Below are 27,914 nucleotides of genomic sequence, written 5' to 3'. Positions count from 1 at the left end.
ACCAGATGAGAGGAAATTAAGGCTGAGTACATGTGACAGGGATGATGGAGTGTGGAGACTCAGAAGTACAACGCTCGTGTGGCCGGGGTGCGTTCAGTCCCTGCTCAAAGCCATTTCACAATGTTTTCACGTTTTCCAGTAGTAATAAATAGTTGTCCATTTTAAAACTGTTCAATCTTAACCTGGAAAAAAAGCAAAATACAACAGCCTCACCACCATTAAGTCTCCTGGTACATTTGAGGCGACAGCAAATTGATTGCCTGGATCGAAGCGGTTCAGAATCAGTGAGTTTATTCGCTCTGGGCTATGACATACAACCACAAAGACACTGTGCAAAGAAAGCAGAGAATAAGTCCTACTTATGGAGAGACAGCAAGCACAGAAAGGACAGATCCGCATGTACACAGTATAGTGAAGCCAAAAGAAGTCATGCCACCAACACAATAAAATGACTCAAACTAATACATAAGGTTCACAGACATCTCAAAGGCAGAAATCAATACAAATGTGCGGTTTGAATGTCGTTCAGATCATAATACTGCTGATTTGTTGTGAGTCTACCGCCTTTCTGAAGACGTACGACGTGTCAGGAGGGGCCTGTACAAAAGCTACATTTACTGCTATGACAGATGCTGGTTTCATTCAGCTGCAGCTTTTCCCACAAATCGTCAGCCTGAAGTGAGATGCTGCTCTGAGGGCTGGTTTCTCCAGCGAACACCTCAAACACTCCTTTCACGGTGGAAATGACAACACGGTTCAAAGCTTCTGCTCTGAGTCACAACTTGAACGAGTTAAGGACTAAAATAACACAATAAATCCATGGACTGGCCTACATGACGTTCTGTAAGGTTATAGTACGACTAATGAAAGCAGTTTAAAAGCTTCATGGATTCACGCCCATCTGAAATGTTTTTTTACACTTTGTTGTGCTTTGACGTAGAGACTTTAACAGTTTACACAATGTGTTGTTGTGTAATTTGTATGTGTTGCAACATCTGTCAACATGCCACAGCATGGATGAAATAAACAACGTGTGTGCTCTGGACAGCTGATCAGAGACACTGGGCTGTAGTTTCCCTGCTGACCCTGTGTTCATGTGTGGATTACTGAAGGAACGATGGTTAAGTGACAGAGCTGAGGTGCCTAGCTTTGGTTGCTAGGCTTTGATTGGCTTATCGCAGGTTGGGACGAGGTTCACATCTACTCTCTGTATGTTCTAACATTTGGCACTGAACACGGCAAAACAAGTCCAATTAAAACCTCTACTACAAGCGTGTCATCTCAAATTTCATTTGAATGACCTTGGCTTAACTTTTTTAAATACACATTAATAAAACTTGGATATTAAACATTTCATTTTCAAAAAGTGCAAGCACCTACAAATCAAGCTTATTTGTATGTAATGGGCCAAAATCTTGTTTGTATCTGTTTTTCCGTAGCAGATTAAAAGCTTTAAATCAGTTAAAGAGTTAAAAATATACTAAAAAACAGTCTTTGAAAGCGTTGAAAGCACTGGTATTGCTGTGGCTTATCAATATGAGTAATAGATTTTGTAGCTGGTGGGAGAGTATGCAGTACAGATAAAGACAACACAAAGTGAAACAATACAGAGTATGACAAACAGTAATGGAAGATACCGTCTGTGTTTTTAAGTGCTATAAACAGCTCACGTCCTTGCGTTGCCTCACTCGTCATCGCTCTTGCTCTTGTCTGAGTGATCCTGCAGTAAAAGAGGCGATGAAGAAGATTAGGAGGGAGAGATTAAAGGCAGACAAAGAGGTAGACGAGGGCAGAATAATGGAGTGTGATGAAGGTTGACTTTCTGCGGAGCACATCAACAGGAGGCAGCAGAGGTCACCGCACACTGGATAAATCAACAGCCGGGAGTGGAGCTCTACATAGTAAAAGTCTCGCATTCGTTCTTCACAGCATCTCCTACTGAGATTTGGCTTCTGTGTGGACTTAAAGATAAAAACCCCTGGTTTAAATCTGCTGGTAAATGGTGAGAGACAGGACCTTCTCTCAGATCCGCAGCTCGAGGGCAGAGCACGGAGGGAATCCTTCACGTGGTTGTGGCCACGACCTGGTTATGATCTTATGTTTGCCAAGTTGTTTACATTAACCCCAACACCCAGTGGATTATTGTTGGACTGACTAAACACAAGGGTCGGCCTCCAGTGCCTACTGAAGCTGAGAATAGAATAAGCCTCACAGCTGTTTTTGATTTGTGTTAAAAAATACCATCTGAATATAGATTTTAGGCTCTTAGATAAATGAATAGAAAAACTAATTTAAGATGCTTTACATCACATTTTACCAGCTGCCTGTACGATTAGATGGGGTGTGTTAATGTGCCTGCTAGATATTATAAATCACCAGTGTTGGCCTGGTGAACAGACCCAACACTAGATGTTTGTCCGATCCTTTGGTTCAAACACTGCTGGTGTCACAGGGAAAAGCAGTGACCTACATTATCGTCCAGATCCTCGTCGCTGTCGTCATCGCTGACCACAGGCTTGGCTTTCACTCGGCTTTGCCTCTTCTTGCCTTTGTCGTGGCTGCGTGCTTCTTTACTCAGCTTGATCTTAACCCGCACAGACTTGGCTGCAGAAACATAGATAATATTAATACTTCGCCCCCTCGTTTGCGTCAGCTGCGATTTTCATTTTTCAATATTCTTCAAAATTATATTTAACCTAGAGTCTATATTAAGTGTAATAATGAAGGGTACAATGAATCAGACACAACAATACATTTAAGAAAATAACTTATACTTCATACTGGAAAAAAAACAAAACAAATTAAGACTCATATTAATTAATCAAACATATTGTTAAATAGAATAAATATACCTGTATTTGTCAGAATACAATAACTTTCTTCAGCTAGAGCTAAGAGATAAGATTATGCTTTAAATAAAATAAGTAGTTGATCTATAGAGCAGCAAATGTACTTCACTCTGCTGCTAAACAAACTATAAAGTGGATCTAGAGTAATGGTTTGATTTCCCAGAATAAACTATACATTTTCATTCCCAATAAAACTGTTTTTGCCCAGTTTTCTTCATTAAAACACTAGTCTCCAGAGCTCACAGAGCAGAACTGCAATGGTGTGTGTGTGTGTGTGTGTGTGTGTGTGTGTGTGTGTGTGTGTGTGTGTGTGTGTGTGTGTGTGTGTGTGTGTGTGTGTGTGTGTGTGTGTCATTGTGTCCATATGCATGTCCTAGAACTAGCGCTTCTTACCCTCGGCCTCTGAGTCATCATCTTCATCATCATCCTCATCACTGTCATCTTCGCTGTCTTCGTCCTTGGCAATCTTCTGCCTGGCGCTCTTGAACACAGACTGAAGCACAATGGAGTCCTCGTATATCTGCAGAGCCACAAGAAAAGGCCAGCTGCTAGAAACACTTTCTTTAAAAGCGCTATTGTATTACAAAGAGCGTGAGTGAGAACAGTCTGCTGGACGAGAAGGTTAATAGGGGGTGAGGGTAGTAATACAGCTGTGAGGAGTTCATGCATACAGAACTGGCAGGTAGAGCCCGCTAATATCAGCAGACCTGGACCCAGTAATTCAAACCTACAACACATGCTGTGTGATCACTTCATTTCAGTCTTTTTCCGTTTTAAACTATGAGCCAACATCACAAAGGTAACAGTTTTTGCTTCTTAATTACAGGTGAAGAGCAATTTGTTTCAACACATCTAATAATACTGCATTAAAATTTCAGTACTAAAGATAACATAAAAAATATTTACTCGAGTTTAATAAACCGTTTCTTTTATGGAAATTAGTCTAATCAACTGAAAACAACCAACTGAAGTGAACACCAGCCTCTGGAGACTTTTTCCTGCAATTAGTAAAACCCGATCGTTCCAGGAAAAGGTTGGAGTTATTCTGGAATAAAGCAACTGTAAATTAGGTATCAGCATTTTTTCCTTTAAACATTAGATCTGCAATTATGTGGAGTGGGAAAAGAAAAAAAACACACAAGGACGAAGGAAAGCATCCACGAATAGAAGTAACTGTAAGAGTCTATTTAGTTTAGTGGAAAATGAATTACGGCTTTGATTTATTTTTAATTGGGTAAAATGTCAGAAAGATTTGAGGGTTTGTCATAGAGTCAGAGAACTAAAATCACACCTTTGCTGTTAAGTATGGACTTTGAGATAGAACATTACTCGGCGCTCACAACAAAGAGGTCTGACCTGGGATCCTTCCAGGTTAAAGGTCTGTGCGTTGTGACAGAGCAGCATCACATCCTTCTCCAGGTCTCCCACATTCCTGTACTTATGGTTCCTCACACGTTCCTGTTGGTGAAAAGGTTTCAGATTCTTCCTAACCATTCCCATAACGATGCTCTGATACACGTGTGTTGATCATACCTTGATTTTCTTGAAGTCCACTGGTTTCCTGATCAGCTCATAATATTCTGGGAGCTCTTTTCTCGATGGTAATTGGACAAAGACCTCGCTGAGTTGTCGTCCTGACCTGAAAGGGAACCAAAAAAAGGTCACAGTATTACTGCATTTACAGCTCTTTAACCCTCTGCGCTTCTATCTGATGTCAGAGAAGCAGAGCCTGAAGCAGTACAGAAAAAGTCAAGTACAACTCTGAATCATACAAAAATATACACAATTACTCATTCTGCCCCTGTCCCAAACTTCCCAAATAAATTAAATGAAATTTATCCCCCTCAACTATGTTGTGTGAATAATGCAGTGTAATAAATAATGAAGTGTTTATCCTTGAGGCTACAGTACAGCAGTTACTTCTATGTTGGTGAGGAACCCGACAAGCAAGTAAGTATGTGAAAACAAGCTTAACGTGGTAAATACAGTTGAATAAAACTACAGGAAATTTACAGTGCTGTTGATGCTCCGCTGACTTTCAGATACAGAGTACATTTACATCAACGTAGAACTCCTGGAAAAATGTATAACGGGCAAAAAGAAAACACCTACTACCAATAGAAGCACACAGCAGGCTCTACTGTTCTACCTTTCTGCATCAGAAATGGAAACTGAGGAGGTCTCACCGTCGCAGTGCATGCACTTTCAGTGCTTCACAGAGGCTATTGAATCCAAGACCTCCACTGTCTTAATGGATCCTCCATCATCATGCGCCACCCTGTCCTGTCCTCCTTTTTAATTGATCTCCTTACACTTTACTGTCTTGTAACGACTGGCGTCATTCACACTACGTCTACATTACAGAGTGAACCTTTTTTTGTAACTGCACCTATTTTAACAACCTTCCTAACAGACTAAAATGTTGCTTATCTTCCTGTAAAGCAGGGCTCATCTGAACTGGTCTCTGGAGTTTGAGAGTCTGAAACCTAGCACAACTTCATTTGCCTTGACTCATCAAACACATTATGTAAAACTGTTTTAACTGATCCCAAGTGTGAAATGTGCTCAGCAAAAACATGACCTTCCTTTAAACTGTTTAGATCATAAACAGCTGACAGAAACGTTTAGCATATGGGTAACAACTGAGATAGATGTGATCAGGCATTCAGGGAAACACCAAACCTTTTTATATGCGACTAAACACTCAAAGTAATAAATGTGATCACATTCTGTAGACACACACACACACACACACACGCACACACGCTCACACGCGCACACAGGCAGAATTTTGTAAAGTCAACACAAAGAGATTGGCTCCGATTTCTCTGTTGTTGTTCATGCTGTAGTGATACACACTTCACATCCTTGTGTGAGCAATGTGGAAACCCTGAATAGTATATCTCGCCCCAGCAGGGCCTCAGCTCTGTGAACATGCTGTGGGCAAACTGTCCTCGAGTCTTAAAGATGAACGTTGCAAAGATATCTTCACCTTTCATGTGCTTTACGCAGTTTTAGGAGTGTAGTTTGTTTTATGGGAGAACTAAAGTGCTCCCTAGAAATCCAGTGTTCTTTGGAATGGAAAGTCCAAACTGTGTCCGAGTCTACTTAAGTGAGCGGCGCGCCAGAGCGATGATTGAGATGCTCTGGGAAGAACAGTCATCAACTGGGGGAGGAAAGAATTTGACTTCTGGAACAGCAGGTAGACTTTTCCTGGAACAGAGGCAGCCAGCGCATATTTGAGGAGCGGGAACACAAACGCACATGCTCTTCAGACGTAGGAACCTCCGCTTGACTACAAATAAACCCACATGTTTAGGACTAGAAAGAAATGACTTCATTTCTTCATGCGAGGACTCTGGAGAGTCCTGTACTTGATAAGATGACACATTTATTCTGTGATTATGAGCTGCTCCAACAGTGGGTTTCATGTCAAATACAGAAATCTAAAAGTCTTTATCCTCTGAAACCCCTTTTTCTTCCCTAGGTATGAATACACCCAGCAAACCTGACGTGTAACTAGCCTGACAAAGCTCCCAGGACGCGAAGCATGTTGCTACATCACACACATTTGTCTACACAGGCACAAGTATGTTGTACAGCCTTCACAGCCCAGTGAGGATGTTGTGAGGAAGAGATTTTCAATCAATCTCAAGCTTCACCCCTCACAGACCAACTGCGATCTTTGCTCTGAGTAATATGGCAAATAATTTCATTGAGTTTATTTTGTTTTTTTCTGAAAAGGTATAATTTAGCTTTAAGGCCATAAAGACATCTGAAAATGTATGCACTCAAATAAAGAACGTTTTATCTGCACAGATGAATCTCACCCATCTCTGTAGTTGATGACAGTATCGATGATTGTGTTCATTTGTTTGGTGAGTCTGGGGGGATTTGGAGACAGCTTCTCAGCAGGTGGTCGCCCACGTCTCTTTTTGGCCTTGCTGCCCCCGTCGTCTCTGCTGGATGAGTCCTTGTCTTGACGTCTCTTACGTTTGCGCTTCTTCAGCCGAATCTCCTCCTCCATCTCCTCCAGGTTTCCATCCTCAATGGCCTGGAGTCAGAGAAAGGTTAACCTCTAATATGATGGTGTGTTCAAACACTGTCAACACATAAACCAACCATCAATGTGTACGGGTAAAGTGAAAGTTCAGAAATAAAGCTGTTCTGCAGCCACTATGGTTTCTAATATTATCGTCTATATATACACAATATTTCACATTTACTGATATGTTATGTTTGGGCGGCACGGTGGTGCGGTGGGTAGCACCGTCGCCTCACAGCAAGTAGGTTCTGGGGTCGATTCTCGGTGCCTTTCTGTGTGGAGTTTGCACGTTCTCCCCGTGGTTGCGGGGGTTCTCTCCGGGTTTTCCGGCTTCCTCCCACAATCCAAAGACATGCATAGGTTGATTGGACTCTCTCCATTGCCCGTAGGTGTGAGTGTGTGTGAATGGTTGTGTGTCTCTGTGTTGGACTGGACTGGCGACCCATCCAGGGTGTATCCTGCCTCTCGCCCATAGTCAGCTGGGTTAGGCTCCAGCACCCCCGTGACCCCGCATTAGGGAATAAGCGGCTTGGAAAATGGATGGATGGATGATATGTTTCCCCACATTTGCTGTTTATGTCTGAAGGCATTAAGAGTGCATGTATAATCAGAATTTACCCGTAGCCACTGTTTCTCCGTCAGTGTGTCACTGTAGTCCACGTCACGGCGACAGCGTGATCCTCGGCCAAACATCTTCTCCTCCTCCTCTTCGTAAGTCAGCCGCTCCACCTCAGCGTCGTCTTTGATGATCCAAGAAGGCAGCTCGTCCTCCTCCATGAGACGAGGCTTACGCTTTGGGTTCCTGGCATCCTCCCGGCGTCGGTCCATGTCCATGCGCTACATAGAACAAAAGCAGGAGGAGGATCAGTTTGGGTATAAACCTGTCCTTAACTAAACAATATCTACCAAAATAAACGCAGATTTAGCCTCAACAAAATCTTGGATTCATCGCACTGTGTAGCTTCCTTTTCTAATTAATAAACTAAATTATTTAAACAATTAAAAATTAAGTAAACTTGATAGGGTTTCAGTTTATTCTGATAAATCAATTTAGTAATTTTTTTAATTAAAATCTTGGCATTTTTATCTATGTTGAAAAAAACCCTGAAAGAGGCTGGAACCATTAAGTGATGAGATAATAGAGTCCTATGGAAATTCATTTTCTATCTCCATGCAACTAAAAGCATCTCTCAGGATGAACCTGAAGCTTCATGAATAAATTACGACAGCTAAGTATAATGGTCCTGCAATTATTGACAGCCTACAATTATTTTGGAATTGATGTGAAAGTACCAGCTGGAAGAACCTTCTCTTCTGGAAATAAATATTTGAAGAATGCTCATTTGAAGAATTTTGCTCTGCAATTTAGACGTCAATCCGATTTTTTTCCTACCATGAAAAGCTCAAACTCATCTTCATTGCGAGCTATCATCTGGTTGAGGGTCTCATCATCAGGTACCTCATCTTCCTCCTAAAAATGCATTGGAGAAAAACACCAAAAGATGAGTTACTTTCATGCAAAATTCTTAGAAACGCAAACTTTCTTGTGTCAGATTGAACTGTTTCAGATAAATAGCCTGAAAAAAAGAAGGAAGTAGCCCAATGAATTTATCACATACCAATTAAAAAGCTTTGGTTGTAATACAATACAATGACATAACTCACTGATCTTATCTAGAAGCTCTCTAAGACTGCAGAAATTCAATCACAACCAGCATAAAATGTAAGAAAAAAAATCTATTTGGGACCTCCAACATTTATTATAGAGAAAGCCAGAGAGGCCAAAATACCTCAAATTAGTATGGAAATGCCTTTACTTCTAAGATAAAAGATAAAGAACATGAGATCAACACCAACAAACTCTGAGCTCACCTCATTCTGCTCCTCGTGCTCTAAGATGGCCTGGAGGAAGGCACGGCGCTCGTGGCTCGAGGACTTCTGGTCGAACATGCCGGCCTGGATAACTTTCTGATCCACATTGAGTTTGTATTTGGCAGCTGCCAGGATCTTTTCCTCCACACTGTTGACGCTGCAGAGACGCAGCACACGCACCTCATTCTGCTGACCGATGCGGTGAGCACGGTCCTGAGCCTGAAGGTCCTGAAATCAGAAAGAGAAATAAGACCATTACACCAGAGGGAATGATATTTAACAAAGCAGATACTGTAAGCTCCAAACAGACCCCTTATCTGACGCAGTGTCAGACAAAATGTGGGCCCTGAATATCCTATTTTAAAATTAAAAATATGTGCAATACAAAGTTACAGCTGCTATCACAAAGTTTGGATTACTTTCTTTGTTTGCGATAGATGTCTTAATAGAAAAGTCGAACTGCAGAAACTGGCTGAGTCAGAGATACGCCAGATGAGAGACTGTGTAATTTCTGCCAAATGAGCATGTTTACTTGGCTTAATGGCTTCTGACATAGGCCAACTACTGTAGAGTCTACCAAGACTAGGAGTGACTGCCACAGACACGAAAGAGCAACTGAGCTCCTCATTTGATCCCGTCCACTGGGACCTTAGGCTGCTCTATTATATAACCATTAAATCGTATTCTGTTTATTCTAAAAGTTAATTATCCAAAAAATTCACAGTTGTTTTCAATACAGTATGTTTTCTATACAAGGCATCAGGACGTAAGTGAGCACAGCCAACGAGTGGGCTATCATTTGAATAAAGGATGGACTGATTTAGGACTGCAAGCTTATGTCGATCCTGCGGCACCCATTGTAAATATACTGATGATGGAGGCTTAACAAAAGATTATGGACTGTAGATTTCTCTAGTGCTCGTTCCTTCTTCAAGTAAAGCAGTTTTTAGTGAAAACAGACTGTTCTAATTTGCATTTCTCTCACTTCATCTCTCCCACCCACTATTGTGACACAGCTTTCTGTGCCTGTGCACAGGAACAGCAAAGTGTCAGGACTACAGCATTTCTGCCATGAGCACGTCTTCTGCCTGACAGACCTGATGGGGATTCCAGTCACTGTCAAATATCACAACGGTGTCAGCAGCCTGCAGGTTGAGGCCGAGACCACCGGCTCTGGTGCTGAGCAGGAAGATGAAGTACTGAGATCCTTTCTCATTAAATTTCTTCAGCAGTGCAGCTCGGTCCTCAGACTTGGTTGTTCCTGAAACATCAAAGAGCAACAATTTGTAAAGTGAAGTCAGACAAGTTAACTAAGTTTAAAGCTCTTGGGGAAATGTCTATTTCAGGGCTGAAGAGGCAGATAAAAACATCCCACAAAAGATTTAGCTTATGAATATGGTTCACATTAACAACTGCTGCTCTGTAGATGATAGAAACCCTTAATTTAAAAAAATCTGCATATTTATGTAGAAAAGCACTTGTCACAGTTTGTGTCTCGATCCATCTTCCTTGACTTCTGTGCCTCTGAGTGTCATATTACACCTTTTATTCTATTTTAAACAGAGCCCCACAATGAATCAATAATTTCTCCTCAGTCAACTCTGTGTTTATTGCCAGACCTTGTGGTTAACATGAGTGTGTGGGTTACTGCTGAGAGGTAAAGGTGGGACTTCTCCAGGACCTCGGTTTGACAGATTACTATCATTATTGTAGTAAGAGAGGTATGAGTCAAGCCAATTCAGAAATGAGAAACAGCTTTTTAATTTGAAGATATAAAGGAATAAAAAGATTACAAAACCTCAAAGTCTGACTTAATGAAATGTATCATTTCAGTTCTCTAAGATTTCCATTCAAAGGAACTTTTAAAATTAGTTGGTCATTTAATTGAACTTTTTTTGAGCTTCTACAGTAAGTACCAAGAAAAGTCAAAGTGTTAAATATACTGTAATCATTATTTACATTTATTTTGTAGACGTGCGACCTTACCATCAAGCCGTAGGTACTGGAAGTTGCGGTAGCTGAAGTAGTCCTCCATTATTGTCATAAGGGTCGTCATTTGACAGAAAAGCAGGACTCTGTGGTTTGTGGCCTGGAGCTTCGGCAGGATGCGGTCCAGGAGCTCAAACTTTCCAGAAGCCCGGTACAGATCAGGTCTGTGTGAAGGTGATAAAAATTGAAAAAATGGTTAAAATTGTATAGCATCAGAGCTGATTGGTTGTGTTACATGATCAATAAACTTAAAACATGTAAATTTAAATTCTTAAATTTAAAGTGGTATACTGTATTTAAATACTAAACCTTTAGGCAGACAGAAGATAATTATATATATCAATTACTAAATGCTGGATATTGTACATTGGAGTACAGAAACAAAAACTAGCTAACATGCAGACCTGATTGTACACTTCTGTGTAAATGGAGTAAACGATGTTCTGGAGTGAACCACTACTATGAATAATCTGCTGCCAAGTACTGCTAAGTACTTGGTTTTAAACTAGGGCTGTCAAGGCTGCCAAGTACTGTTAAGTACTGAGGCACCATGTCAGAGAGTATCAAATGTATATTTAGTGCCCATGGTTGCTAACAAAACACGTAAATGCCTTTAAATGCCAAAAAACACCAAGTTATTGACATAATACTACTACTACTAATAATATAGCTGCAAAGCTAAGGACCTACCCATTAATGATGCCGTTTGGAAAGCCCAAGTGCTCAGCAAAAGATTCCTGCAACACAGAACATTTGCTGGTTTTTGTATTTGTAACAGCAACATTTCTCACAATTTAAAATTCTGCAACACGTACCTCAATGTGCTGGAACATATATGGGTGGTTGCAGATCTTCTTCAACTGCATGATAGTGTTCATTAGGGTCTTTGCTCCTCCTTTGCCCTGAAGAAAATTAAATTGTAATAACCTGTATTTGAAGTTGTACTTTAGCTCAGTTTGTTCTCTACCAGATCCCAAACCTGCTCTTCAGCTGCTAAAGGCCTGAGTGTCTGAGTGTATGGTATAGGTGTATTATTACCTTCTTATCTTTCTCAGAGCCGTCAGTGAGAAGGATGCCTTTTTGCATGTGGCGGTAGAGAACCTTCTGAATGGCAGACATGTCACATTTAATCACATACTCCACCTGTGAGAATGACAACAACAAACCTTCAGTGAAACAACAGTGTCTCTTCAAGGCTGCTTGACATGACACCACAGTCTAATCAAAGTCGACTCACTCCTGTCACCTTGAGGTAAAAAGTAACAGTTAATAAAAAATATGAAGAAAGACATGTAAAGAGCAAGGTCTAGGTTGCCAGAGACTCCCTATGAGCAGCAACCATAAAAAATATGTACAGAATTTTCTCTGAAGGATATGCACAGTCTAAATGGCGGAAGGATATGTTTTTTTAAACACCTCAGGTTTAAAGGGTCTGGACCTTGTTCTCATCGATGTTGGTTTCATCAGTTACAAGGCTACTTACACAGACTCAGTCACAATGGCAGAGGGCAGGTCATCGCTCCAAACCAGCAGCAAATGTAATGATGCTGCTACATCCAATTAAAGTTGAGATCTTTGGTCTTGATCTCACCTTTTCTGGCAGCTGAGACTCCACCTCCTTCTTCAGTCTGCGTAGCAGGAAGGGACGGAGCACCTTGTGCAAACGCCTAATGATCAGGATGGTCTCCTCCTCATTTAGGTCGACCTAGACAGACAGACAGATTTGAACTAACATCAAAACCACGACATATGATGAGCGAAAAGAACAGGATCAGAACAGGAAGAGAATGGTTTAACAGTGAAACAGTACTCATCGGGATGCTAGACTGAAACGGAGCTTGAAGCTTATTTCACTCGGAGCAGATATAATCTCAGTATGATAAATTAGAATGATGTGCATATTTAATAATAACACTCCATGAGGGTTAAAAGCATTTACAAATTCAATCTTCTCTATTTTTTGCCTAAAAGCACAAAGAGTATTCTAGAAAGCTTAGACATACTGTGCTTTTCATGACTTGATTTACTTTCTTTTGCTTCTACAATAACAGAGAAGGTAAGAAACAGTACTAAAACAAAAAAAAACAACAATTGTTTTGTTTACTGTATTAACATAACAACAGATATGGAATAAAATGTGACAGATGTCTTTATTTTAAGGTTTACAAAATATGGCACTGAGGAACTGTAGCCAATTTGAAAAAATGTTGTTGTAGTGTTTGAACAATGGGTCTAAAGTCAGGGGAGACTTTTCTTAACTGTAAATGAAAAAGTTTACAAGACGGCGCAAATCAAATCAGACCAGAAAAGAACACCAAACGCTGTACAGAAAGATTAAAAACAAAGTTTGAATATTGGGAAAGAAAAACTCCAGGCAAGAAAACAAACAGCTTCTGTATCATGTGCCAAACATGGGCTCATATGGACGCCAATGGGAAAAGTAGATTGTATCTGAATCAATTCTAAGGTGACATTGACGGGGACAGTTAATAGAATGTCACCCAGGTAAAACAATTCACCGGAAGTCTGTCATCAACGTGGCTCCTCTTTCATCATACTGTATGGAACACCAGGTTACATTAGCCACCTGTTAGCGACAGAGTAATCTGTGGATGAAGTGACTGTTACCTACCTACCTGTTAGGGAGTTAGGAGTACTGAAATGTAAACCAAGCCCTGTGTGTGTGTGTGTGTGTGTGTGTGTGTGTGTGTGTGTGTGTGTGTGTGTGTGTGTGTGTGTGTGTGTGTGTGTGTGTGTGTGTGTGTGTGTGTGTGTGTGTGTGTGCGTGCGTACGTGTGCGTGAGTCTCTAGATTATAAATACTTCACGCCATTGTCCAAATAATTCTGGACCTGACTGCTCCTTACCCGCTCTCCTGTCATGGCGAAGGGTGCGTTGAACCACTGCTCAAAGGTGCTGCAGCTCTTGAAAATGGTTGGAAGCAGGAAGTTGAGCAGGGCCCAAAGCTCAGGCAGCTTGTTCTGCAGTGGTGTACCGGTAAGGAGGATGCGGCGGGGAGCCACATAGTGGGTGTTCAACACCTGCGTCAGTTTACAGTGGTGGTTCTTCATGCGGTGCCCTTCATCCACAATCATGTACTTCCATCGAATCTGGAATTGTGAAAAGTGTAACGAGGTTACGTTATGTTGTTAAATGAGATCATGTGAAGTCTCTGCAACATCTAGACAAATATGTGCATTGTGCTTCCAAGACACAAAGCTCTTAAAACAACACTGCAATATAATTGAATCAACTGAAATATTTCAGATTTACTGACAACTGTATTTTATCTCATCATATCTTTGACTCACACACAAAAAGGCAAAGGGAAAAGACCATTTGACAGTGAACACTTCCCTCACAGGTCTGTGGGTACAGGTTTCAGGGATTATAAAAGTGAGCAAAGCTTTGAGCTCCTTCACCTTGGCCAGAATGTGTTTGTCCTTGATGATGTATTCATAGGTGGTCAGCAGGACGTTGAACTTCCCACTGCGAAGCTGAGGCACAAGCCCACGGCGTAAAGCGGGAGTGCCCTTTAATGAGAGAGAAGAAAGAATAAACATTCAGTTGTTAACCTGCCAAGACCAACAAGATTATCTTAGATAAAAAAGACCTTTCTTACCTTGTAAGCTATTTTGACCACAGAGGGAGCCCACTTATCAAGTTCATAAACCCAGTTAGACAAAGTTCTAGAGACAGAAATCGACAATCATCACACAAGTAAGAAAGGGGGCTGCATTTAGAGCAATGGAGAAAGACTGACATAATAAAAAAAAGCAGCAGAAAGGCTGAGTGCTCAGTAAAATATTACGTCATTAGGGTTCTGGCATCATTTTAAAGATAAAGAGACAAATTTCCTTGCAGATCAGACGTACAAGCTATTCTATGGCACCGATACGTCGCGGCTCACAGACTTTTCTTACAAAGGACCTTGTTCAAAGTAGGCTCCCCAGGAAGATTCAGCGTTAAATCCCCGTAGAGTTGAAAGAAAGTGAGTGTGAGGCTTTCTTCCACATTTCTTCATAGTGCATAATAAAAAGCACACAGTGGAACTGACCTCAAAATTAAACCTCTGCTGCGCTCAGTTTGACTCCAAAGGCAGCACAACATTCAGTTCAAAAACTGGTATGGCAAAAACAATTGAAATTCAAAAAGTTAAAAGCAGTCATTTAAATTCTGGCTTCATCTGAACACCTGAGGTTGTAAATAAACACTTTTTTAATTAGAGGAACTCTGTAGCATCAGAGTTGTTGCTAAATGTTAAAACTTAAAGACAAATACAAGAGCACAAAGAGCACTCTCACTTCCTTTAGATCCTTAAAGGATCTGAAAAGCTCTGTGGAGCCTCAGCCCCTTTATATTGCATTTTGCACTTCAGGTTAAAACTCCAAACAGCTGCGCTCCAGTACCCCACAGAGACGCGCTCTCCCGCTGTTTGCAGGCGGTTTTGTTTGGACGTGAAGGGATTAACGGCCTTGTTCCCACTCCAAAATTAACAGCCCATAAAACATTTTTCCAAACTTTTGCAAACTACTGTTTTGCCTTAAAGTATAAGGTCCTGTATACTCAACAGCAAATGTGCCTTTTATCAACAGACTAAATAAAAGCAAGAATATTCACGTTATGTGGTATAAATGAACAAACAATTTACTAATGCATCTTTGCACAAACGCATGCAGAAAACAAACTTGCTGCTTTTTGTGCGATTGTGAGGGGCTTTATGCTATATTTACACTTCATGCAAAAATTTATTAGATTTCATCTTTTGCTAGAAGTTTCCCTACAGGAACAGAGTTTCTGATACTTGAAAGGCACGGCGTAATATTCAGCTTCCTGTTTCATTCATGAACCTAAGTGCTCATTATTTCTACAGGCAGACTCTAGTCAAACAACCACTAAAATAAAGCAGTCCTTGCAACACAGGCACTTTGTGATGGGTTTTAACTTTGATCACAGGGTGAACACATTTGAGTAAACAAGTTGTTCTCTGTTAGAGCCCTATCTTGTGATTTGTGATCTAAATTTAAACCCTCAAGTATCTTAAAACACAAAGGCCTGAAAATATTTTCAACTACAGTTTGATCACACTACTGTATATGATAAGAGCTATGATGGATGCCAGCGGAGAGTACTGACGAGAGAGGAACGATGATGAGATAGGGCCCGTTGAGCCTCTTGTGCTCCATCAGGTAGGTGATAAGGGCGATGGTTTGGATGGTTTTGCCGAGGCCCATCTCATCAGCTAGAATGCCATTTAGATTGTTGTTGTACAGGGACACCATCCACTCGAGCCCTTGGATCTACATAAGAGGACAATAAGGGCATGTCTATTAATAAGCTTCTAAATAAAAAAAAACAGCTTGTTCCACAAAATATGTGTTCTACCTATAAAATAAGAAAAAAATAAATAAAAGAATTAAAAATAGAGACAATGCATGTCAAAGTAACCCTTTAAGATTTGGCAGGAGTGACCCCATGGAACCCCATGATGAATGTCAAAAGGCAAAACTGAACTCTCCTTGTGACTTACATGTCTGACATGAACTTTGAAAGCAACATACTGCAGCTGAGACATTCTCAGAGTTGAGTTAACTAACTAAATGTCTCACAGCACAGACTTAGAAGGAAATAATGAGCTCATATTCTGTCCTGTGCATACATGTAGTTACTCTAGAACTTGTTGGGAGTTAGGTCAGACACACTAATCACGTCTGCACTGGCAACTGAACCAATTGCTATATAGTATCTTTCCAATTCCCCCAAGGAGCTGCTATACCATCTCATTTCTAGTCTGACACAGCATACATCAGAACAGCACAAGACCACTACCTGACTGGAAGAAATAAATGGCAGCAGTGCCCAATTATTAGAGTATAGTAGCAATACACCACCTCTGCCCAGGCCCAGGCAATCTTACAGCCTCAGACTGGAGACCAATGTGGCTGGATTGTTGCAGACAGGCAGCTTTTGTTAAACTTAGCTAAGACAAATAAGCCTTTAGTTGCAGTACCTGTGGTTTTGTACTTTGTGCATTCTTGTAAACAACAGAGAACACAGGATTTCACATTTTCCCTCACGTCAACAGCTACAAGCACCCAAGCACGTCAAGTTGTGAAACCAGCTGCCATTTAAAAACCTCCTCTCACTAGCACCCATTGAAAGACTCTATCATCATTCAATATTCTAGTAAAAAGTTATTTTTTGTTTGCCAAAATAAAATATTCAATCAAACATGTAAATCAAGACTTGGTGCGTGTGCTGTAGATGTGCGTGGGTGATTTTACCTGGTACTGTTTGAGCATGCCGTTGATGAGAAGTGATGACTGTTTCTCCACTCGTTCGATGACAGCATGGGCCACACCATAGTACGACTGGGAGCTGGTTTGTCCAGTAGGAACACTGTACTCATCATCCACATCCTGTTTGGCCGTCCTGAAATAGGTGTTTGAGAGAGAGAACGTTTAGAAATCCCTCATACTCTGTGTACATACAACTGTGTGATTGTCGCAATGTCGCAAATAACCTTTTATGCTCACAAGTCAAGTGGAGATTTAATTTACTATCTAATCCATTTCCTGGGAACTCAGAACTAATACACAAGTAGAAATGTCATACTCAATGATGTTCTTGGCATCTTTCACAGGTACTTCATCTCCATTGGGATCGATTATTTTCTTTTCGTCAGCTTCTGCCCTGGCCACCTCATCTTCCTCCTTAAAAGGCAAAGTTGAAACTGAATAATTGAGACATTTTATTTAATAGCACAGGCAGATGACTGTGTAGCCCTGATGGGGATAAAACAAAACATGGCATGACTGAAGTGCATTCACTTACAGCCCCCTGCTGGATTTTGATGTATTTAGAGTGTGCATGCACATACTGAGTTTGTCTGAATGGGATGTGTTCTCCATTTAATGACTTTTTTATTTAAAGACTTGCAGAAGAAAGAGGCACAGTTCGAATCCTTTACTTAATGGAGTTCATTAGGAGAGAGTCACTGACCTCCTCCTCAAACTCTGAGCCACTCTCCTCGCTGTCTGAACGTGGGGCAACCTCATACCTGGTTATCAGGAAGATGAAACACAAATAATTAAAAATGGGCAGAGTAATGTACAGCTTTAGCATAATTCAACTGATAACAAGCAGGCGTCCAACAGTGCCGCGAGTTTGGCATTGCTTAGGAGGTGCCACTAGACTCAAAATGCCATCAGGGAGAATGAAAGCAACAGATAGTTTTCTATATATGTACTGTACTAGGATCATGCTTGATAATGATTTTATATTAATACAACAATATGAGGGATTTTTAAGAGCAGAAAAAAGAGTGTGTAACCACATCTGCTGGGTGACCTTTAAAAGAGCAGCTCTGGTTTGAAGGCTGCATTTTACTTTATACTGGTGTCAGTCTCATGTGCCCTATTTTTGCCCCCCTCTATTAATTCTTATTGTGGGTAGTTTTTTTTTCATTAGTGTAACAATAATGACATTTAGGTAATTATATGCAGATATAAAATACCACCTACAGCAACACAATTTACTTAGTTTTCTTTTCCACACTCACTCAGCACACTCATGCACAGCATAAAAAAGTGATGTGGGTCCCAGTGCCCCTATGTCCATTCAGTTACAGTACATATACCTGTAATAGTAATGCATAAAGTGGTAAACGGTGCATTTACCACAAAAGCTAGTTGCTTTTGTAAAGAACAAAGTTTTCATTGTGTCTTCCCCCCCCCCCCCCACACACACACACACACACACACACACACACACACACACACACACACACACACACACACACACACACACACACACACACACACACACACACACACACACACACACACACACACACACACACACACAAAAACATAGTGGACAGTCACAGCTGAGACCTTGTTTATCCTGCAGCACTTTCAGGTTTTCAGCACATTTCTGTGACAGAATCAGCCTGTGATCCATTTCAGATTCTGTTTCAATGACTACAATCATACTGATTTCAGAACAGCGGCCATTTCCAGCAACTCAACTGCTCATTAAGGACTGATTTCAACATTTTATCCAAGGGATGAAAAGGCATTTTGTTCCTTGTATTATCAGCACTGTGTTACAGGAAGATAGATTGTACAAAGTGTAACAACCACTATGGCTGAAAAGAAAAAGTGTCACCAGCTGACAGAGAGAAAATATCTCTTTAAGAGCAGAGAAATGTCAGCTGTGTGTAGTGTGAAAAATTATGCCTTCTCACCCAGGATTCATCTCCAGCCACGCTTCCAGTTGGCTGGATTTGGGAGCATCTGTTCCCTGCAAAACCTTCCCAGTCTCTGTCTGAATCACTTTGACTGGAAGCTCACTCATTTGGCTGCTCTCGTCCATGGGCTGCAGGACAACCAAACAAACCACAAGGATTAATGAATACAGAACAAACAATGTCTCTTCTATCTGTCGTGCACAGGACGAAACTCATGTCATTCATTCAATTATTAAAGCACTGCATCTGTATTTCATCAGTGTTTATTTTATTTTTGCTAGTGATGTAGTTTAATTAAAGAGCGATTTTAATAATAAATTAAAAATGCAATTTCCTTACTTGATGGCATTTGGGAGGCAACCAAGCACTAAGGCTGGTATAAAGGTGAGACACTAAATCTTACCTCTCCATCCGGGCCAATGGCACTGGTGCTTTCACCATCTCCATCCAACTTCTAGACATTAAGCACATAAACCAATTTAGCTTCGCACCAGCATTGAGCTGTACATGTACATTATAGGAAACCGTGGCCGTAAATTAGCTTGTTTATATCGGTTTTGTTTTATTCCTGTTTAAAAAGGGAAAAGTCACTGGCATAGAAGACAGCTAAATACCAAAGGTAGCAGTCTGTATTTAACTTCAATGGCCCTGCAGAAATTCATATAATCGTTGATATCTCCAGAGCCATCATCACTTACTCAACCTAGAGAGCACCTGGTTGTACAAATACTCAAATGGCTGAGAGGAGTGTTGGGGATCTCAGACCAGGTGCTGTTTCTATTTCAGTCACAAATAACACTTGATGTGCTCATATGAACATATTTTAATCATGGTGTAACACTTGACAATATCATTGTTATGCTAAAACATCTAATGTGTAAAACCAAAATAGTTTGAAGTGATTACACAGAATACTGTTAAATGATGCCTCTCCTAAGGACAATTAAGTGCCAATCACATTATGTTGGTCTGTTTCTTTTTGTTCACCTGTCTACAGTATATGAAGAAACAGCATTAAAGTTTATTGTCACAATACAGAAACATAAAGCAAGACTGGTGTGAGTGAAAAGTCACCTTCTTCCTCTTTCTCTTCCTCTTCTTCTCCTTGGCTGCTTGGGCAGCTTTGTGTTCGTACACCAGCGAGGTGAGATTGGCCACATACTCATCTGTCTGCTGAAGCAGATAGGCCAGACGCTTGTCTTTCTTCTGATCAATTAGTTTTCGATAACCTTCCTCATCTTCTGCCTGGACAAAAGACATCAACAAAGATTTAGTTGTAGGACTGCAGCCTTTTCTATGGTTTATATGATTAGCCTTGAGCTGGTTTGCTAATGCATCAAGTCAAGCATACCCCATTTCATTTAAAGTTAATAATAAAGTGATGATTAAGTGAAAGTGATGACTCATTTATACAATTATAACATTCATCACAAGTTGTCGTTAAGCTGCCAAACTCAAGTGTGCATATATAGTCAGACATCAAAATGACGCCAGTGACAGTTTGTGCATTGTTTAATGATGTGTACTTCAAGTACAGTGTGTTTTTTCTTTTGGTTTACTTCAACATCTGCTTTATGGGGGAAGACAGAGATAGTTTGTACCATAAGTCTTCTCATTCGCTCCTTCTCGATTCTTTCAGTCTCCTTCTTCTGTTCTCGCTCGGTGTTTGTGTGCCAGTTGGCAATTGATCTGGTGAGTTTCTGGATTTTACCGGACACCGAGCGGTGATATTCTTTGAAGTCTTTAGCATGCTGAAGGATACTGTTCAGATATTCCTGAAAAATATATCACCAAACTTATTAAAGTACAAATACTTTATCAGCAAAGTGTCAAACAAAACATCATTGGGTCCTGATAAACTAGACTACACTTTGTTACAGACTTTTGATGGATTTATTTCAAAATACTGATGCTGTCGTCTGGTATTCGGCTGTGAAAATTTAAACTGACATTTTTAAAGTTTACTTCAGACAACGGCACAGAGCATTAACAGTTTTTTTATTATATTTTGCTTAATGTCTCACTCAAGACACATTTTTAGGGCTTCTATGGAATTTCAAATTCATACATGCTTGAAAACAATAAGTGGTTTAAGGACTTAGGACAAACTAAATTTGTTCCTAAACCTTGACAGCACTATCATTCCCTTCTATTATTCTACAAACCTGATGCTTCTGTCTGCGCTTCTTTTCTTGTTCAAGCTTCTGCTGCTTCTCCAGCTTTTCTGTCATGCGGGCCTCCCTCAGTGTCTGCCGCTTGCTGCGTCTGTAAGCCTTTGAGTTGAGGGCTGTTTCCAGGGTTGTGTCTCGCCTCATACATGCCACCACATCCTGTCTCAGCTGGACATATGCACGGTTACAGGTCAAAGATTATTATTTTTGTTGGAAACTATATACTACATTATGCAGCAGTCAAAATAGTGCCTAATCTTAAATAATTCAAAAAGATTAGATTTCATAAAAAGAACCAAAAATGTGCAGTGTGGATTTAATAAGCTTTATCTAGTAAATGGGTGCCTACACTGTTGATGATGGAAACAAACCACATCATTTCAGGCATGGCTTTACATCTCTATCTATCAAACACTTGTGTACCTGCCGCTGGAAGTTAAGTAGACGCAGGGCCTTGAGCTCTACCGTGGCTTTGGTTCTCAGGTCAGGAGGCAGAGAGCCAGGAAGACTTTCCAGTTCCTGGATACGATGTGCAATCCGAGCCTGCAATCTGAAGAATTTTAACAGAACAGTGAGTTCTGCTAAATTGTGCCTAGTTCTAGCTGCTTCTCTAACAGGATGGGGGAAACATTTGATGAGGTGTTCGGGGTCACCTGGCGGTGCCTGTGTTTTTTAGATCTGAGAGGCTACGTGCTGAGATACCAATTACTTTTGAAGATGCGCATGTAATATGGGATAGCTTGTTCTTGTTAGTGATGGATGACATGGGGAGAAAACATGGAGTGAAGCAGAACAGGAAAGATTAAATGATGGTATTATACTGTAAAGCACCAACAGGTGGGGAACTAAAGAGAGGGCTTTGAAAACTTCTCACCTCTCTCTGTGCAATAATTTACAAGCTTTGACACACTTTGACATGTTAAAACCACACAACTGTCCAGAAGCATCAGACACGTATTACTAAATATTACAACAAAGCACTATTAATATTGTATAATATAGCCTTGTAGGTTCAAAATGTTCCATTTTACAAGCAGTGTGACTGGGCAACTCTGTCTCTGGCCTTTGAGAATTTCTGTGTTTTGAGAACACAATTAAGACAAGATCAAAACAGCAACCTTAAGGACGAATGAGAAAATACAGCCTCAGGGCCAGAACGAGATAAAGACCTGTGTGCCTTCGTCGTATCTCGTTCAGTCATCTCTGTTTTCAGAAAATGATCCAGCCTTTGTGCTGGTATCACAGCAGTCAACAATGAGCTGTGACTTTGTATGCGTTGCACCTTTACTAAAGGCCAGTGGAGCTTTAACAGACATTATTAAGTTCATAGTCAAAAAATTAAGATTCAGTCCTCTTTAAATGTGCACTCCAAATTGAAAGTGCTCAAGAAATTTGTCATTTTAAGAGCTTAAAATACATCAGTCTGACTGAATTAGACCTTAATACACATAATTTCTTTACAGCTATAATAATAATAAAAATTACTTTAAATCAATTTAAAGAACAGGCAACAGGGTACAGAGGCGAAAACCCTTTTCTCTCTCCCTTTGCAATTAGATCTGTAGCATTTAAGTTTATAACTACCTAACAACATTGAGTTAATGAAATTATGAGACAACATTCACAAAGCAACTCAACTAACCAGCTGCACTGTACAAAACATGTGCCAGTCTGTGGCTGTATAACTGAAATGGCTCTTTGACTCATTTAAATTCCTTCAAGTGGGAGATGTATTAAAAGACACATTTCTCAGTTCAATTGTTGAAAAGCTTCAAATAAAGGTAACATGTTTGAGTGTTTGAGCATCTTTAAATGTCACTCACTAATGAGCTTCATGAGCTGACCTTTAAGGTTCTAGTTCTTCTCTTTGTAGAAAACAAAACTTACCAAACACTCTTTTAAATTATTACACTAGTTTTGAACAAGATGGAAAACATAAAAACACATATTACAAGACACCTGTCTGTGTTTCTGAAAGCACAAGACTCCTTTACATTTAGAGCAAAATAATATACATAATTCAAAAACAATTCCTAACATTTGACATTTAATGATCGTATTGAATGAAATTATTATTAGAAGAAAAGCAATTGTCTCTAATTGGAAAGGTTAAGTAAGATTATCTTGTGTCAGGAATTATTTATGGATTACGCGTATCCACCAAGTTCTGTTTGATGAAAAATACCTGTACTCTCTTTCCTGCAGGATCCCCACTGGGTCCAAGCCTTGGGGCTTCTGGACTGGTGTGATGCGGTTCTGCTTCTGCTGCATCTGGAGCATGGGGGAGACCTGCTGTCCTGGAGCCTGCGGGGTCACTGAGCTGCCTGGAACAGGACCAGCCGGCATAGCAGACACCTGAGGTGGCGCAGGGGATGGGCGTCCACTGGGAGCAGGGGTGAGGTGCTTCTGAGCACTGGTTTGATTGTCACCTCCTTGACCTGCAAAAAATATATATAGTGACTGTTAATACTTGTTTAAGGCAGACATGGTGGCATGAGAAAATATCTGTAACAGAAATCTCAATAAAATACAATTTTGCACTGCAATAATGTCAGTCTATCACAGGTCTACACACACATCGTGTTTCTCCGTGGGGACTCATGCCTTCCCTAGCCCCTTACCCAAACCAAAACTCAAGTCTAACCTCAGCCCTAAAATCACACCTTGACCATCAGAAAGAGCCTTCGGACAATGTCCTCACCTTGATAGCAAAAACATGGTTTATGGTCCCCACGTTGAAGGAAAAACATGTACACACACACACAGACACACACACACACACACACAGTATAGTCAAAGTCAATCTATTTTCACATTTAAACTGAGATGGGATTTCCAGTTCATTCAGAAATCTGCTCTTTTGCTGGTTAAGGAATTGAAGAATAAAATGGAGTCACCCTTTAATTCAGTTAAATTTTTTCTTTCTACTTTCCAATCATAATTACATCAGTGGTCCAGCTGCCTAGGTGACTTACAACATACTTTACTTTTTAGTTTAGTCTCCTCTCTTCACCAGCATCTTCAAAGCTAGTGCTGTTATAGTGGATTTAAAGTCAACTTTGGATTGCAGCATCTTCTCCACTCTTACTCCAGCGCTGCTTCAAAGAATTGACTTTAAAATGCATTCAAAAGGAAACTGATATATAAGAATACGCATTAAACAACTGGCACATCCTCAGCAGTGTCAAACCTCAAACTGGATTACCTTGTGGGGAATAAAAGAATAAATCACAAGTCAAAGCTAATTTAACTGAATATAGCTTTATTCCAGAAATACTATTCATCCTACGTCTCAACTAGTCTGAACCGCACAACAATGTACATTCACATAGTACTTACCATCAGGCCAAGGTTTGGGTCCTGTACTTTGATTGTGTCCTTGCATTACTGGGGTCGGGCAAGGACTTGACTGGGGTCCACCTATAGGGGCCATTGGCATACCTTTCAACAAAACAAGGTTATATTTATCTAAACGGTTTTATTACTAAACATTTTCAGTTTTAGTGGAAAGGTTGTACCTGAGCAACTTTTGCAAACTAAACAAACATTGTGTGCTATTTATAAATCTTTACTTTATATTTTCTTACCAGGAGGTCTGCTGTAAGGACTAGAACCAGGTGCCTGTTGCTGCTGCTGCTGCTGCTGTTGTGGCAGCTGCTGCTGTTGTGGCAGCTGCTGCTGTTGCTGCATTGTAGGAAGGCTCCTCTTTCCTTGAACAGCAAGTTGAAGGTTTTCAGGCAGCGGTTGCCCACGACCCAGGATCTTATAGGCTAGAATCTGAGCTCTGAGTTGCTGCAGTTGGACTGGGCTGAAAGCAGAAGGTCCCCTCCCCATGTTGGACATGCCTCCTTGTGAATCCATGGGTATCATGGGGCCTGACTGTGATGGAGGCATGTGTGGTGGTGTGGGTCCTCCACCACCTCCACCTCCTGACATAGGACTAGACGCATGCTCATGGACACTCATGGGGGACGGATGGGGGGACATGTATCCTGCAGTACAAAGGAAGAAGCTTAATTATTTTACAGACACATTATCATTGGTAATAAAGTGGCCAAACGATTATTAACAATACTTTAAGGCAGAAAATAAATGTTTTCTGACACAAAAAGGAATGTTTGTTAAAAGTTATCCTAATGTTTCTGATCACAGAAAACAAAGTCATCACCCAAATTGTAGATGAATAGACTCAATACGTACCTTGGCTGGACTGATCCATTGGACTCTGTGGAGGTCCCATACCGCTATGTAGCGACCTCATTCCCACACCTTTCATGTGACCATAATGCATTGCATCTGCCATGGTCTTGTCATTCATTCCATCCATGGGCTGTAAACAGAGAAAAGAAAATGAAAGAATTAGAATACATTTTCTTCTACACTATAATACTGTACAATCCAACCCATACAAAAATGGAAAAACAATGGATTACTACCCTGAATATAAAGTATCCATATTAGAGCTAGGCCGATATCAATACCAGTAGTTCTACAGTATACGTGACAGATGTCAATATGTTACAGCTAAAGGTATAGATAAATATCCAAAAACTTTGTTTCTTTGTCTCTGAAGGATTACCTGAAAGGCTTCACTAGTTCTGACTGACCAGCTGGGTGGTATATTGTTTCATTATATTGAAATGTCATTTGTCAATAAAAGTCAAGTGTCAATGTAAAATACTGCACAACCGGCAGTTTTTATAATAACAGTGAAATAATATTTTAGATTTAATTTAGGTTTTTTAAAAATAACGAGAAGAAGATGATTATCTTGTCTGCATCATTCTAACCAACCATAGTTGTAGTACAGTATAGGTATTTACCTTATGCATAGGATACATGGTGTCCTGAGAGTAATCACTTTGCCCTTGGCCCTGCATACCATGAGGTGCATTAGGTGTTCCAGGTCCAGGACTGGGCCCCATCATACTATGAACAGAGCCTGGTGAAGGGTCGGGTCCAGGGCTGGGTCCCAAAATGGGACCTGGGGAAAGACCTGCCCCCGGAGACGGGCCAGGATGGGACATACCACCTGACGTATCTGAAGGGGTGGACATTTACAGAACTCCTGGAAAGACACCAGGCAGCCTAAAAAAATAGAAAGGCAAGAAAGTTAATGTCATGCAAACAATAGGGGCCAAATACCACCATAACATTTAGATGTTTAAAGTGTCTTTTTTCATCAACACATCAAATCATGAACTCCTCTACAATAACACAATGCAGTAACTTTTTAATAAATATATACAAAAACATAGGTAAAACAACTTGTGAGCTTTATTATAGTCTACAAACAAGACATGTCTTTGAAACATAAATATTTAGCCATATATGTATAATCTATATATACATAAACCTGCAGAATCCCTTTCTGTAGGAAAGAGAAATTCTGCAGGTCTTTCCTTCCTGCTGCTGTGACACTTGTAATGAACAATTATAACATGGGCACATTTCCACCACACTGCCACACACACACTACATTACCAGGGCAATTACATCAGTCACTTTAATGCAACAGTCATTTTATCTCATTGTCACGTGTGCATACCATTGATAACCTGTGGAGTTCTCACCCTGTCTTTTGCCTTTCTTTTAATAATTGTGTATCTATTATCTTCTGTGTCATTGGTCTTTCATGCTGTTGCAACATAGCAAGTTCCCCATCACAAGATAATAAAGGTTTTCTATTCTATTCTATAACAATATATTACATAAACATTAGTATTAGGAACGCACCTGAAGACTTAAACACAGTCAGAGACTATATTGTTTAAATTAAAAAGTAAAACAAATGATTTAATATATTAAAGCATCCTTGCATTACTGTAGGGCTCTAAACCATATGCACAGTACAGCACAGCACAGCGCTGACCTAAGCTGAGAAAAGCTTCATGTAAACAAAGGCCAAGCTTGAAAATGATCACCGCTGTCACGCTAGTTTTGAACTGACTGACACTTTGTTGCTAATCCATAAACTGTCACTTATCAAAGCAACTCCTGCACCGACGACTTATCAGTGACAGCTGCCAGTAGAGCAACGCTTCGTGTCCGTGATGCTAATACTGTCACTAAAGTAAGACTCAACATATGTACCTTTAAAAATTATGCAATAATATGAGCCTACACTTGCGCCACACATATAGCTAGCCTAGCCTAACTCTGATTGGATCATGGCTGCCCCAAAATCGGTGGCCATCGCGGATATGCAGACACGAATCAAAGTCTTCAGCGCAAGTCAAGCACCTGACATGACGTTAGCGATATAAGTGTTGTCGACAAACATTGTCGTTAAAATTTAATCACACTAGAATAAAGCCAACTGAGAACTGCGCCGTTTGTAGCCAAACGTTTGGGAACTTGCTAACGGCGGACTGACGTTAGCTAGCACAGGAACTAGCTGCTAGCTACCCCGAGTGGCGCTCGCTGTGGTTCTCCAGCGAGCGATCTGTGTTCGCACTAGAAAGTTTGGACAGTTAGCTGTACGCTAAGTAGTTACATGTCAGTAATATCGACTGGGACACGCAATGATGAACTTGCCTTTCGACTGAACTGCAACCGCACAGTTTGGTGAAACTATTATGTTTCTTCAAAATATGACTGCAGCGCGAAGGTTCACTCCCCCTAAATGTTGTTTTGGTGACATATTGAAGTTTTTCATGAGTCGCCATTGCTGATTTGTCAATTTCAACGGAAATCCCGCCCCTTTCTGCCATGATTGGCTGAAACCAACGCCCGTTG

General features: G+C 40.5%; 1 protein-coding gene across 2 annotated transcripts; it reads right to left on the bottom strand.

Annotated features, from left to right (window-relative positions):
* Window positions 1-274: 274 nt before the first annotated feature.
* smarca2 (SWI/SNF related, matrix associated, actin dependent regulator of chromatin, subfamily a, member 2) lies at window positions 275-27,867 on the bottom strand. 2 transcript variants are annotated; one of them, XM_029161431.3, is made up of 34 exons: window positions 27,714-27,867; window positions 26,000-26,264; window positions 25,377-25,506; window positions 24,764-25,168; window positions 24,516-24,617; window positions 23,362-23,614; window positions 21,600-21,726; window positions 21,171-21,344; window positions 20,607-20,780; window positions 20,080-20,250; window positions 19,409-19,459; window positions 19,003-19,133; window positions 17,757-17,814; window positions 17,370-17,467; window positions 17,039-17,186; window positions 15,891-16,054; window positions 14,377-14,443; window positions 14,177-14,287; window positions 13,622-13,864; window positions 12,347-12,460; window positions 11,794-11,898; window positions 11,571-11,657; window positions 11,446-11,492; window positions 10,753-10,919; window positions 9,864-10,027; window positions 8,767-8,994; window positions 8,288-8,365; window positions 7,513-7,731; window positions 6,680-6,903; window positions 4,383-4,488; window positions 4,206-4,307; window positions 3,243-3,369; window positions 2,471-2,604; window positions 275-1,720 (listed from the first exon to the last, which is right to left on the bottom strand). In XM_029161431.3, the coding sequence occupies exons 2-34, from the start codon at window positions 26,231-26,233 to the stop codon at window positions 1,685-1,687; spliced, it is 4,779 nt and encodes a 1,592-aa protein (XP_029017264.1). In that variant the 5' UTR covers window positions 26,234-26,264; window positions 27,714-27,867; the 3' UTR covers window positions 275-1,684. The 2 variants fall into 2 exon arrangements, with proteins under 2 accessions (XP_029017264.1, XP_029017266.1); XM_029161433.3 differs by having other exon boundaries at window positions 24,516-24,596.
* Window positions 27,868-27,914: the final 47 nt, after the last annotated feature.

The sequence above is a fragment of the Betta splendens genome, chromosome 9 (assembly GCF_900634795.4).
Source record: "Betta splendens chromosome 9, fBetSpl5.4, whole genome shotgun sequence".
Lineage (NCBI taxonomy): Eukaryota > Metazoa > Chordata > Actinopteri > Anabantiformes > Osphronemidae > Betta > Betta splendens.
This window is presented reverse-complemented; position numbering and strand designations above follow the sequence as displayed.

Excerpts from the sequence above, each read along its gene's own strand:
- smarca2 (XM_029161431.3), bottom strand. The coding sequence starts at position 26,233 with ATGTCCACCCCTTCAGATACGTCAGGTGGTATGTCCCATCCTGGCCCG. Across the intron at positions 11,658-11,793 it reads GCTCTGAGAAAGATAAGAAG|GGCAAAGGAGGAGCAAAGAC; the intron begins GTAATAATACAC and ends AATTTTCTTCAG. Across the intron at positions 3,370-4,205 it reads TTAACCTGGAAGGATCCCAG|ATATACGAGGACTCCATTGT; the intron begins GTCAGACCTCTT and ends GTGGCTCTGCAG.